The sequence below is a fragment of the Cydia strobilella genome, chromosome 14, assembly GCF_947568885.1.
Source record: "Cydia strobilella chromosome 14, ilCydStro3.1, whole genome shotgun sequence".
NCBI lineage: Eukaryota > Metazoa > Arthropoda > Insecta > Lepidoptera > Tortricidae > Cydia > Cydia strobilella.
Window position 1 is genome coordinate 9,614,339 of NC_086054.1, and position 14,986 is coordinate 9,629,324.

The following is a 14,986-nucleotide window of genomic DNA, read 5'->3' on the forward strand; positions in this document are numbered from 1 at the left end:
AAAGTCACCAACATATTTGACTTTCGCTACTTATATCGACCGGGATATGGTCCGTGATTACCTTTTGCTCGAAAACAATACAAAAGGTAATCCCGGTCAATATTATAAGTCAAGTGAAACTAAGTCCGTGAATTATGGATAGTATAGAAAGGATGTCAATTGCTTATGGTAGAATTGTTGCAAAATTGACCAGCTTTCAACTGTAAATAATAGTTCCTAATCTTGGCGCTAGGTAGGCTCTGAGACCAAAGATTATTGTAATATATAGGAGACTATGACATGAACCATAGAGGTATAATAAAGTAGAGATAAAATGGGGGAGGGGCAGCAAATAACTATGTTGTCAGGAATGTTAAAACGTGTTTTTAATTTTGTCGCATTGCGTATGTTCTGTCCCTCACGGTCGCAAGGGTGCACATCTATATATGTTAGCGATCCAACCTTTGTGGTCTAGCGCGGATGCTACTTATAAAACTATGATTTAAATATATGTCATAAAACATTCGCTATAAAAACAAGAAGAAAAATGTCAATACATTCAATGTAAGAATACAATAAATAATATTCTGATTTATTATAATAACAAGTTTTCATTATTACAACAATAAAATGGACGTAGTTACGCGAAAACGTTCCAACCCACAAGTCACTCGAAAATGAGTTACCATAACCAGGGTACTATTTTTGACATATTACATCATGTGCACACAAAGATGCTAGTATTTTTAGGTTAGTTTCATCAATAAAGTTTGACCCAAATGTTCCAACCCACCATTATGCCAAGGACGTGTACTCAAAATAAAGTAAAAACATTACATGCATACTGAAACATATTGTTAAAAACTCTTAATAGAATAACATATCGTTATAATGTTCCACTTGCCTTGGAACATTATACTAAATTCATAAAACGCACATTTAATTGTTTCTTAAATGATCCATGTGGGTTGGAACGTTTTTGCAAAATCTTTATACATTTTTTATTCCTGCAAAAATGTTCCATGTAATTTGAAACCTTTTAGATTAATCCATACTGTTTTTTTAAGCTGCGAAGACTGTTCTAAATAAATTGGAACGTTTTATTATAATATATTATTTTCTTTTTTTTTGCTATAAACGATCCACATATACTTGATTCATTTTTGCTATTAAATATGTTCGAGAGAAAAAAATATTTTTTACCAAAATAAATAACTATGGTATATTTAAGTTTATGTATTTAGTCAAAAGAATCAATGGACTATTTACAATAAAGGTGGCAACATTATTACTCTTTGCTCCCGTAAAATGACAGCACCAACGAAACGCACATGTGAAACGAAACGCCGCCGCGGACCTACTTGTCATCGTAGTGTGAAAACAAATGCCGACAAAGTAAGACGTGCTGCCGTGTTGTCTTCTTTTGTTAAATTGGACGTAGTTACGCGAAAACGTTCCAACCCACAGCGACCCCATTTTGAGATAAACGCAATTTTGTGTTTTAGTGGTACACTTTTTCCCTGTAATTATTTCAGGCAAATACTATTGGTTTTACTGTGGAATGCCAAACTGGTTATTGAATGATATGCATATTTTTTGTAAATACATAATACAAGGGGCATATAAATAGGTAAAACGAGTTTGAAACGTTTTTGCTAAATTTAATTTTGTATGAACCTTGTTAAATAGCAATTATGCATAAACGTTCCAAAACGAATTTAAGTGTATTATTTTATAAATATATCTAAAATAAATTTAATATGTAAAATAATAAATAACAATGAGAAACATACAAAAACAAAAAAAAATTGAAAATGTATTTAAAAAAAAAATAGGACGTGATCTTTTGAGCTTAGAACCTATGCCAAAAATTAGCTGATATGGTTCCAAAAGTTATCAAAAACTTATACTAAACATTCAATCATCATCGTATTCTATGATCTCGAAGTCCGGAACTCCACCAAACCCATCAACATCATCAGTAGCTTCTTCATAACATCAATATTATTAAAACCCGTAAAAAAGTTAAACCCCTTCAAGTTTACAAAATGACAAAGACTGATTTACAGACTCATCTAAAGTTAGTTGGCTACATACAAAAGAAATTAAGTTGGATAAAGATAAAATGTGTTCTATTTTTATGCGGTCTACGATGGAAGACGATTTCATACATAAATACATACATACATACATATAATCACGCCTATTTCCCGGAGGGGTAGGCAGCGACCATGGATTTCTACTTGCTACGATCCTGACATACCTCTTTCGCTTCCTTCACTTTCATAACATTCCTCATACACGCTCGCCGGTTTAGGGTGCTCTTGACCTGGCCTTTCTTCAGGATTTCCCCGATCTGATCAGAGAAAGTCCGCCGAGGTCTGCCCCTTCCAACTCCCGTTTCTACCTCTCCCTTATACACTCTCTTTGTTAGCCTTCTTTCACTCATTCTTTCCACGTGTCCAAACCATCTCAACATACCTTTCTCAATTTTTGTCACTACATCTTCGCTCAGTCCACACTTTTCCCTTATCACACTGTTCCTAATTCTATCTTGTAATCTCACACCACACACACTTCTCAACGCTCTCATTTCCACTGCATTCACTTGGCTCTGATGCCTCTTCTGCCATACCCAACTATCGCTACCATACATAAGTGTAGGCACCAGCACCCCTCTATGCACAGCCAACCGTGCCTTTTGCGACACCTTCGTTGTCGACCAATGAGTTGAAAATTGATAAAAGAATAAAGCGAGAACTGCAATACATAAAAGAATCTGATTTTTGTTTATTGTGGCCTAATGGCAAACCGATTGCTCCAGCGAAATTAGTGGACTTACAATCCATGTACCACTACATACCTGAGGATTGCCTTCAATTTTATAGAACGCTTCAAAGTTCTGAAGAAGCTACTGATGATGTTGATGGGTTTGGTGGAGTTCCGGACTTCGAGATCATAGAATACGATGATGATTGAATGTTTAATATAAGTTTTTGATAACTTTTGGAACCATATCAGCTAATTTTTGGCATAGGTTCTAAGCTCAAAAGATCACATCCTATTTTTTTTGTAATACATTTTCAATTTTTTTTTTTGTTTTTGTATGTTCCTCATTGCTATTTATTATTTTACATATTAAATTTATTTTAGATATATATTTATAAAATAATACACTTAAATTCGTTTTGGAACGTTTATGCATAATTGCTATTTAACAAGGTTCATACAAAATTAAATTTAGCGAAAACGTTTCAAACTCGTTTTACCTATTTATATGCCCCTTGTATTATGTATTTACAAAAAATATGCATATCATACAATAACCAGTTCGGCATTCCACAGTAAAACCAATAGTCTTCTTCTTCTTCCTGCCCTTATCCCACGTTATGTGGGGTCGGCACAACATGTTTTTCTCTTCCATTCTCCTCTATCTTTCGTCACCTCAGCACTCACTCCTTTCTTTCTCATATCCTCTTTCACACAATCCATCCATCGCTTTTTGGGTCTACCATACGCTCTCCGTCCATCAACATTCATCCCTAACATTCTTTTGCCTATATGGCATTCATCCCTCCTCATCACATGCCCATACCACGCTAACCTACTACTTCTTATCTTCTCCGTTACTGGTGCTACTTTCAAACTTCCCCTAATATACTCATTTTTAATCCGATCCTTTCTCGTCACTCCACACATCCATCTCAACATTCTCATTTCCGCTGCGTGCACTCTTCTTTCATCCGTTACTTTCATCGCCCAGCATTCTGATCCATACATTACAACAGGTCTCACGATCGTCCTGTAAATTTTCCCCTTAAGTTTAAGAGGCATTCGTGGATCGCAAGTTGTTCCAGAGACCTGTCGCCATTTCATCCATCCCGCATTTATTCTATTTTTCACGTCACGGTCTATGCGTCCGTCGCCCTGGATCAATGACCCAAGGTACCGGAAGTCGGGGCAGACTGGTAGGGATACACCATCTAAGGCAATATGGGAAAAACTGGATAGACCACCGAAATCGCAGAACATGTGCTCCGTTTTGGTTCTGCTTATTTTCAGTCCCACACTTTCCAGCTTTTCTTGCCATTTTACCAGCCTGCTCTGGACCTCAAGTGCATTATCTCCGACAAGAACAATGTCATCGGCAAACAACATACACCAGGGTGCCTCCTCCTGTATATTCGATGTCAGAGCATCCATAACCAGGAGGAACAAATATGGACTTAAAGCCGATCCCTGGTGTAAACCTACCGCCACATTGAACTTGTCGGTTACTCCAGCTTCAGACCTGACGTGAGTACTGGCTCTATCATACATCGCCTGAACAAGCCTCACATACTTCTCTGGCATTCCTTTCTCTCTCATAGACCACCACAGAACCTTACGGGGGACTCTATCGTATGCCTTTTCCAGGTCCACGAACACCATGTGCAAGTTCTTTTGCGCAAGTCTGTATTTTTCGCACAGTTGGCGAAGTGCAAATATGGCGTCCGTAGCTCCCCGGCCCGGCATAAACCCAAATTGGTTCTGTGTTACCTCACTTTCTTCTCTCATTCGTCTCGCTACCACTTTTTCCCATATCTTCATACTCTGTGACATGAGCTTTATTCCTCGATAGTTGTTGCAATCCTGTACATCACCCTTATTCTAACCAATAGTATTTGCCTGAAATAATTACAGGGAAAAAGTGTACCGCTAAAACACAAAATTGCGTTTATCTCAAAATGGGGTCGCTGTGGGTTGGAACGTTTTCGCGTAACTACGTCCAAATCAAGAATATAGTTCACGCCTCATAGGCGCGTGAACATTTGGTGACCCCCGACGTGATAGTATAGGTCATTTGGTGAACCTAACGCTCTTTGAGCAACAATCTTCTATCGAAGCGGCGCACGGATAACAATTGAGTCAGTCTTCAATGAACCAACATCAACCATCAACCACGAGCACGGAGCACGGAGATTATACAGGAACCCTTGCGTGAAGTGTTTGAGTAACGTAAATTACGAATTTCATGGTTGCCTTAATCCTGCTCTGCATCAGGTTGTATTCTTCTATTATAACGTTAAAAGCAAAATATTGCATTGATTTAATACTTACATTTAATTTTATTTAGATTTACAACAAAGAGACTTACTCTTAAGTATATGATGATATTTTAAATTACAAATAGTCCGGTCACTTCAGACAGATAGTCCAATAAAATACAAAAAATATGGAAAATTTTCTTCAAAATTCTATAAGAATCAAGGCATACGCAAGAAACGAGACTTGCGCATAATTTGCAGCATATTAGTATGCTCTGATAATAGCGTAATTAAAATTTCAGTAAATAAACTATATGTTGCCTTCGAAATTCTTCCGGAGATACGGGTGTAAGCTGGTTTTCTGCGTAGTTCTTCCGCTTGATCGCGAGGATATTATCACTACACGTGGACAGCTCTCCTATTTGCCGCCTGTTTAATACGGTGGCCTGCACGGTTTGAATTTTAATTTATTCTTAGTACAGTCTGTTCAATTTATTTATGCCAGTTTCTTAATTGTATGTGAATTTAATTGTATTTACAAAATGTCTGAAGAACTAAAGCCGCTAGTTCGCAAGCGCGGCACTATAAAGGCAAAGGTTACTTTATTTGAAAAATATATTGACACAATAAAGGCGATTTCGACGGAGAACTTCACTAAGGCTCTATTCGGTGAACTCCAGTTGAAATTAGGTCGATTTCAAGAATTGTTATCTCAGTTTGATGAAATTCAGTCAGAAATTGAGAATTTAGATGACATCAACTTAGCCGATCAGCTTTTAGAACGTGAGCAAGTTGAGGATTCTATCATAAGGTTGATTTCATTGTCACAATTGATACTTGAGTCGAACCAACCAGCGACTACTAAATATGCTACCGCTGTTTCTCGGGCCGAAGGTTCAATTCATTCAAATGGCAGTTCTCAGGCGTCTGTCAACTGTCACATTCGGCTTCCTTCTATAAAATTACCTTCCTTTGACGGCTGTTATTCAAAATGGATGGAGTTTCGTGATAGCTTTGATTCATTAATAAATAAAAACGAGTCCATCCCTACAATAAGTAAATTTCATTATTTGCGTGCATCTTTGGAGGGTGGAGCAGCGATAGTCATAAAATCTATTGAGTTTACAAGTACTAATTACAAAATCGCATGGGATTTACTGTGCGAACGATACAACAATGAGAGAATATTAATAAATAACCACATTAAGTCACTGTTCAACTTTGAACCAATAACTAGGGAATCTCATAAGGCTATAAGGTACATGATTGACTTTTATTCCAAAAACCTACGAGCCTTACACACACTCAAAGAGCCCACAGATAGTTGGGATACGTTAGTTATATACATGATGGTGTCGAAACTAGATGGCGTCACTAGTAGGAAGTGGGAAGAACACAAAGGTACATTCGAAGTTTCTCCTAAGCTCGATAATTTCTTAGTATTCCTTCGTAATCGAGCGGATGTTTTGGAAACAATACAGTTTAGTGCTTCTACACAAAAACATGATAAGCCTACTAACCAAATAAGAGAAAACAAATACGTTACAACAATGCTAGGTACAAGTGAAAATAAATACACAGCTAGTGTTAATAACTTAGACACAAAAACAAGAATAACTTGTGCGTTTTGCAATGAAAATCACTTCAATTTTGAGTGTGACAAGTTTAAGGAAATGTCATTAGATAGCAGGCAAAATGACGTTGCGAAAAACAAATTATGTAAAAATTGTCTGCGCCCTGGTCATCACCACTTTCATTGCCGGTTAAGCCCATGTAAGACATGTCATAAAAAACACAATACACTATTACATATTGAAACTAATGACAACAATGATACAAATACTACTACTGCAATGTCTACATTCAGCCCAAACAACAAAGGTTATGTGCTGTTATGTACTGCTGAGGTAAATTTAGTTAATCCTGTAACAAAAGAAACTCACATTACTAAAGCTCTATTAGATCCAGGGAGTCAATCTTCTTATATATCTACAACAATGCAAAGAAGGTTGAACCTTACCTACAGTGAAATTGAGCCGACTCCTATAACTGGATTAAATGACTACCTGATTGGCAGTGCTTCAAAACTTAGCGATGTTATAGTACAATCTAAAACCGACCAATTTGAAATAGATGTGTCTTGTTTGGTTATGCCAAAGGTATCAGGACTTACACCAAATTTAGAAATTGACACATCACACTTTGACATTCCTGCATCTATTAAGTTAGCGGATCCCAGTTTTTATCGTCCGTCTGAAATACATGTGTTACTAGGAGGTGATGTGTTTTGGGACATTGTAGGATCCAAGAAAATTAAATTAGGCAAAAACAAACCAATTCTAAAAGAATCTTATCTAGGTTGGCTTGTGTCTGGTCCGACAGGTCAGGGTTCAAGCTCTTCTACTCGATGCCAATTTTCTCAAGAGAAGCTTCCACTTCGTGAGGCCCCGGAGGACGCCTTAAGCGAATGTTATTATGCTTCTAAAGGCGGTATATTTAACCACGAACATGATTATGCTTTCCTTCAAAGTATACGAAAGGTTAGAGCACCTGACCAAAATGGACCGTCCCGTTTTCGGGTATTTTATAATACATCATTACGTGATTCGCGAAATGTTAATGGACCTGTAGTCCATCCTAATGCAAGACATCACGTCTCATCAGAATTGAACTCACCAGATCGGGCTTCAAGGGGAGTCAAACCTCAACAATATACTCGCCAGTACTCTGTGGTGGGAAGGACCCTGCTTCCTTGAGAAACCAGTCTGAGTGGCCTTTAGCCAAACACTTTGACGTTCAATTACCAGATGTTAAATCGTTTATTACCTATTACACATTTATTATATTACTTTAAAGGAAGTAGTAGAGTATAGTTCGTTAAGTGGCCTAACAACGTATCTTTGTGTGTTTGCTTAATTTTATTATTAATAATTATTAGTATGTAGCTAAATATCTTTTGTGACAGTTAAAAAAACTTTATAGGTAATTTATAATGAATTGAACAGAATGTTACTACAAACGTGTACATACGGCAAATCGGAGGGTTTACTTGTAGTGAGCAACTTATCTTTCATTATTTTCCGGTATACGCCCCGAACTTCGGCGGAGTCTGGAAGGCAGCAGTCATGTCTGCTTAGCTAATATTAATTTAAATGTATTATTGCTAATATCCATTTAACCTTTAAGAAATTAGCCTAATCTGTTTGCATGGATAAAGGCAATCATGATTTCGCGTCCTCTGACAATTTGTCTGAGGATTATTGGAATCAACTCCACTCACGTCTAGGCACTTCCTTATCGGGCGACCATTGATGTCACTGCCATCGCCTGAAGTGAAGATGATGACGGTCAATAGATACCAGCTCGTAGAACGACTTCAGCAACATTTTTGGACGCGGTGGACTAAGGATTATCTCGCTACTCTCCAGAAACGTTTCAAGTGGAAAACCAGTAAGGGATCCATCAAGATCGACGACCTAGTCCTAGTCATGGATGATCAGCTGCCACCAATGAAATGGCTACTAGGGCGCATCGTCAAACTTTATACTGGAAATGATGGACTCTGCAGAGTAGTCGACCTACAAACAAAGAACGGCATTATAAATCGAGCCGTATCCCTCCCATGAGCCTCTTGAAAGCCAGGCTTTCAAGGTGGGGCAGTATGTTAGCGATCCAACCTTTGTGGTCTAGCGCGGATGCTACTTATAAAACTATGATTTAAATATATGTCATAAAACATTCGCTATAAAAACAAGAAGAAAAATGTCAATACATTCAATGTAAAAATACAATAAATAATATTCTGATTTATTATAATAACAAGTTTTCATAATTACAACAATAAAATCAAGAATATAGTTCACGCCTCATAGGCGCGTGAACAATATAAAAAAAAATACTAGGTGTATTGGTCTACTACTTCAGTGTATGGTGGCGCCGCCTATTTACTGTTTTTTGATGGACACTTTTCATATATACAGATTTTCCTCATTTTACTTCTACATTCCATACCGTGAATCATTCAAAATTCTTATTTGACTTTCGTTTTACTAAATCAGGCCAAAGTCATAACTAGTTAAGTAGATAAGTCTGTGAAATAGATACCGATCTTGAGAGTGAAGCCAGACAACGATTTAATAAAAAGATAAGTACTTAAATATCTCTCGTCAATTATAAAACAAGACAACTTATGTTGAAAGGGAATTCTTTAATGAAGTGAGTCGAAATCATTATTTTATTTCTAGTTAGAAAATAGTCGGTTTCACTCACTTGTATTTTTATTCGGTTTTGGCGACATGTTTCAGAATAATTCGATTATTATTCGATGGTTTATGTTTGTATGTTTAAGTTCGATTAGAAAATAGTTATTTGTACAAGGGTGCAAAGTTGTATTTTACCCGAGTGTGGAATTGAAACACGAGCTAGCGAATTGGATTCTGGGGTTGAACTACGAGCTAGCGAATGGATTATATGGTTTAACCACGAGAAGCGAGGGGTTCCAAAATAGAATCCTGAGCGAAGCGAGTGGGTCAAAAATAAAATCCTGAGGGTAGCGTTGCAACATATGAAACGTAAAATAACGTTGCAGCCGTAATGTAACATAACATACGACGAACATACTACATACGAACTTAATAACTAGCTTAAATCTAAAATTTATTTATCGTATGGCAATTATATTCTACATTGTTCATTTATTAACTAGCTTATAATCTAAATCTACTTTTGTCCAGGTAGGTGATGGCTGCCAATCTAAAATAGGTACCAAGGATCTCTCTTCTTCCTACACTTATCCCACGTTATGTGGGGTCGGCACAACATGTTTTTCTCTTCCATTCTCCTCTATCTTTCGTCACCTCAGCACTCACTCCTTTCTTTCTCATATCCTCTTTCACACAATCCATCCATCGCTTTTTGGGTCTACCATACGCTCTCCGTCCATCAACATTCATCCCTAACATTCTTTTACCTATATGGCATTCATCCCTCCTCATCACATGCCCATACCACGCTAACCGACTACTTCTTATCTTCTCCGTTACTGGTGCTACTTTCAAACTTCCCCTAATATACTCATTCTTAATCCGATCCTTCCTCGTCACTCCACACATCCATCTCAACATTCTCATTTCCGCAAAATAAGTACCAAGGATGCTGGCGGCATTTCCTCGCTGTATCGCAATGGTGGTACGTTGTGCGAGAAAGCCGCCAGCTCTTCGGTCACGATTTCTGCAAACAACTTGTGCGCGCTGGGACCCCATGGACCTAGTTTCAAGATATGTTTACATTTATTTTTTCTCCTTTTTACAAAGTAGTTTTAGAAAAGTGTAAACATATCTTTGACGTTGACTGTACGCTTAGATTTCCACCGTCGTTTTTTTTTACCGTCGTGGTATAATTGCTTCCTTGAAATCATACGAGTATTCATTACACGTGTTCAGTTTGAATACATTGATGATATTGATATTTTGAGGTCGTATTTATTTATAGAACAGGGGTCGCAAATTCTTACGTTTCACTTTACTTCTTCTCTTCGGTTTCAATGACTACCATCATCATGCAATCTACCATAATCATCATCATGGTTATCTTGAGGTTTTTATCACGATTTTCCATGAAATGAATGACAGATATTAAAAAAAAACATGAGTCAAATACGAAATATTTCTTAATGAAAAATGGGAAAACTCGTCGACAATCGATTCAATTTTAATTGAATTGAAATACAATCTAAAGTAAAAAAGAAAAAAACATTTCAAAAACATCATTCCAATCTAATCTCGTTTCAACAAATATTTATGCGCGAATTATCCCTGTAATAATCCGATGGATTCAAATTAATTACAATCGAATTATTTATTTGAATTCGAATTTGAACTAAATTTGTCCCTTATGTATTTAGCAGGCCAATTATGTAGGTAACAAAACTTTATAAACATTAGTAAAAATACTCGCTTCGAGTGGAAGGCTCAATAGCTTAGTATTTAGTAATGGCTTAAAGCAATCGGGTCAGTATCTCACAAAGTCACAAATTCGAAACTATTTGTGCATTTTTCCTTTAATTTTATTTATCAATTAGTTGGACTAAGCTACGAATTTTTTAGGTGCTTTTTCTTGTTGAAAGTCGGTTACCACTATAGGCTTTTAATTCCGGGTCACGATAACGCAAGCAAACTATGGTGGAACGGGAATAATAAGAATAAGTAAGTTTATGGTGTATGGGTGGGTATGATTAAGATCATCATAGACTGCCAGTCATAAGCCTTCCATGTAGGCTTTGCCTTATCGGGTAAAAATTGTTATTTAATTTGCTGACAGCAGCTCTGCTTAGCACAAATTTATTTATGTTGAATCTACAATACTTACTTGCTTTTAAGTCAAGAAAACCCAACATGGCCACATGACAATACCTGTCACAGTGCCAGCTTGCACTGCGACAGGTATTGTCTTACATTTTGCCGGCTCGGCAATCTTTCTTTCTTTCGCCGTTAATTTAAATTGTCCAAGACGAAGCTACGAGGGTTCGAAAATACGGCGAAACGTGCCGAGAAAAGATATGCACTGCCTTTTGTCCTTTGTCTCGTCTTGGCGGGGGCACGGCCGTGCCCCCAGATTACGTAGTTACTTTAACAGTATACAACCGTAAGGTAGAAGTAAAAGGAGGAAAATGGAAGGATAAAGGAGGAATATATATGAAAAATGTCGATCAAAAAGCAGTAAATAGCTGGCGCCACAATACACTGAAGTACCTAGACCATACACATATGTCCAAAAAAGCAAACAACCACGTTCAACATAAAGTAATTATTACGAATTTGTAAATATGTACCTACAATGTTCTTTTATTACATAATTTTTACACAATTCGATAAAGTTACAAGCTCAATAAGGCTTTCACCAACACGACGATATTCAGTATATGGTAACCTTGTAAGTAACCTTGGTTGGATGGGAAATTAAATTATGCGATTCGGTCGTAATTTCATTTGCCAATAATTAAGAGTTCATATTAATATTAATCAGTTAAACTGTTATGCCTATCTATACGGGATTACAATCTATACAGAATTACAGAGGACTTAATAATTTCGTTTAGTGCAATTCGATTGACTTAAAAGTATGTAATTACAGATAATTATTTATATTTAGTTTCGAAATATCTTTAGTTTCTAAACAAATCATATGTAAATAGAAAGGCATAATAGATACTAAGACGGTTATTTATTTAACATAATGATTGTGTTGCATCGTTAATATCCACTTTAATGCCGAGAATAATACCGAAATCGTTCATGTTATGATATTTACATCAAAACATTCACGAGTGACAGTCTTAGTTGAATTATGCTAGCTATAAACACAAAAGACTGTTAAGAATCAGATCAATTGAAGTGACTAGGCGAAGGCTATTAAGGCGAACTTTACCTACATAAGTGGGCGGCCTCAGTAGCGATCGACCTGCGGCACGTGCAGCGTTGTTGCGTCGAGCTTCCAAGGGATTTGAGCACGAGCAGCTGGCGTTGACCGAGGCCACATATATATATATATATACATATATATATATATATATATATATATATATATACATGTTTTCATTTGTATATTCAGTTTGTATAATGAGTATTCGTATATCCTTTGACCACAGTTGCGTGGCAACCAGAGAGCCTCGAGGATCTGTCAGGTCTCCGCAGCAGCTCGGTGGACTACGCCGCCGCGCTACTCCTGGCTGTCATGGCGGCCGTGTTGCTGGCCGCCGTCGGATACCACTGCGCCGCCACGTGGCGATGGATCGTGGGGAGGTGTGTACGGTAATAGCCCCTTCCCTTTCTTCTTGCTGTCCTTGTGAAGATTTCGTTTCTTGCTGTGTTGCTTGCTGCCGTGGTTTGCCATAGACCGCGGGTGTGTATCGGATTTTCCCTTCCTTTTTGCTGTCCATGTAAAGCTTGCGCTTCTTGCTTTATAATGACCTCGGAGCGAATTCCCTTGACTTGACACTGACTCCAGAAGCGTAATTATATTTTTTTTCATAATTGTATGGCAGTGAATTCGTTCGGAGTTTTGAGAATATATTTATATAATCTGGCTGCATCTGGATATATTATCTGGCTTCATGCAGAATTCCTCTCTGTCGCTATATGTTGCAAGGTGGTTAAGACCATGTCAAAGAGGGTGAATGAATGTACAACTATTTAAGCGCTGGACTGTTAGCGATAGCTACGTTACACTTTTTATGTCGCTTTACATTCGACATGTGTTTATTTTATTAGTAGGTATTATAACCTAAATGTTACTATTGTAATCAAAACACGTAACTATAAAAAATAATGTAAGTAGCTTCAAGACATTATGCACAAAAGTGTATTTTTTTCGTAGATATTTGAAACGACTGCTCAAATGAATGAAATTACAGATGCAACTGTCGAACAGGGAAGTTATTAAGAAATGGTTTAACTTTCTTCTATACTGAGAACTAGAAGTAAAATCAGGAAGACATATCCATACCATTTTTTTGTCCTTATATTCTCGTATATGTAAAACCTAAGTAAAAATAAATTGTTTGGCAGAAGCCGTCGCGCGTCCGAAGAGAGCAACTGCGATTCCCTATCTCGCCAAGCCGCTATACGAATCAGCCACTCCCTGCCAGATCTACAGACCGAGCCCCTCAAGCAGGAGTATGTGCAGGAGCATAAGGATCCGGCTAATAAGAAGGTAAGAAACATGGCTGACATATTTAGAATTCATACCTTGGTTTGACGTGGGCAAACATGCACCAGTTGTAACGATTAATTAAACATCCAGTCAAGTGTTATTTATTTATTTATTTTAAACTATACAACAGGCACAACATATAAAAAGTATACAACAGGCGGAATTAATGCCATTATAGGCATTCTCTACCAGTCAACCATAGGGCTAAACAGAAAAGCGTCAAGGTGGGTGCACTGAAAGAAAAAACAAAAAAAAGTAACATTTGAGCGAAGTAAAATTTCTAGATGAATAATATAATAATATGTTTAATTATACCTTATGACTATTCATGTACACTAAATATATATATGTTATTGATATCGATATGAAGCGATTTCTAAAATTTTTAAACTATAATATCAAATGTAAGTATATTCCTCCTTTAAGTAAACATTTAACACTAAGCGCATTAGCTTAATCACTAGATTCATTAGGTACTACATACTTACAAATCTTTTTCATTTATTCTTATCACAACTATGAATATTAGAGATCTGACATCGACTAAAATCACTCTAACAAACTTTAAAGTCACAATGTACTCGGTATAATTCAGTTCATATTATTTTAAACTCGATTATAATGATCGCACTTAAACTATCGTGAGACATATTTCAAAATATTTATCAGTACGGTTTTTACTCACTATCATTTTTAGTGGCTTTTGGCGACATGTTTCGGATTCTTTGGGAAATAATAAATATTTCGATTATAATGTTTTAGAATAACATAGCGGTTGTGTGATACTTCCGTAACTGGCGTTTTAAAGCCTAAAATGTTTTGACACCGTTATGAATGGTAGAACGCCAAGACGATGATGGAAAGTGAGACCTAAGCAGTGTTTAAACGTAGCTTGCCAACTCTATTGTCACGCGTGCAATAGAGTCCAAGATTTAAGAGCAAGTTCGGCCTGGCCAGCCACAATAGGGCTCACGTTATTTAGGGTCACCGACATCGAGAACGATGAGGAGGAGTATATAAATATAAATGGTCAATACGTCACACTTTTATCGCACTCGCAAGTTTTATTTGCTCTTGCACTATTTAAACGTCAAACCATAATTGCTCGCGTCAGACCGGGCTATAACTTTGATTAAAGGAATGGAATGGGCTGACGAGCCAAAATCAAATTTATTTCAATTTAAAACCACAGGTGAATGTGGTATGAGCAATGAAATGAACGAGCGTTGCGGTGAAAAAGTTTGTTGGTAGTGGTTTGTTGAATTTATTTT

The 14,986-nt window shown here is 37.0% G+C and overlaps 1 protein-coding gene across 2 annotated transcripts in view; it reads left to right on the forward strand.

Annotated features, from left to right (window-relative positions):
- The window catches only part of LOC134747370 (synaptotagmin-10-like), a 128,107-nt gene that overhangs the window by 58,554 nt on the left and 54,567 nt on the right, over window positions 1-14,986 (forward strand). The window contains exons 2-3 of one of the 2 annotated variants that reach the window (XM_063681996.1): window positions 12,652-12,814; window positions 13,571-13,715. In XM_063681996.1, the coding sequence (XP_063538066.1) occupies window positions 12,652-12,814; window positions 13,571-13,715 (308 nt within the window). The remainder of the gene's footprint in view (window positions 1-12,651; window positions 12,815-13,570; window positions 13,716-14,986) is intronic. The other variant, XM_063681997.1, reaches the window with a different exon arrangement.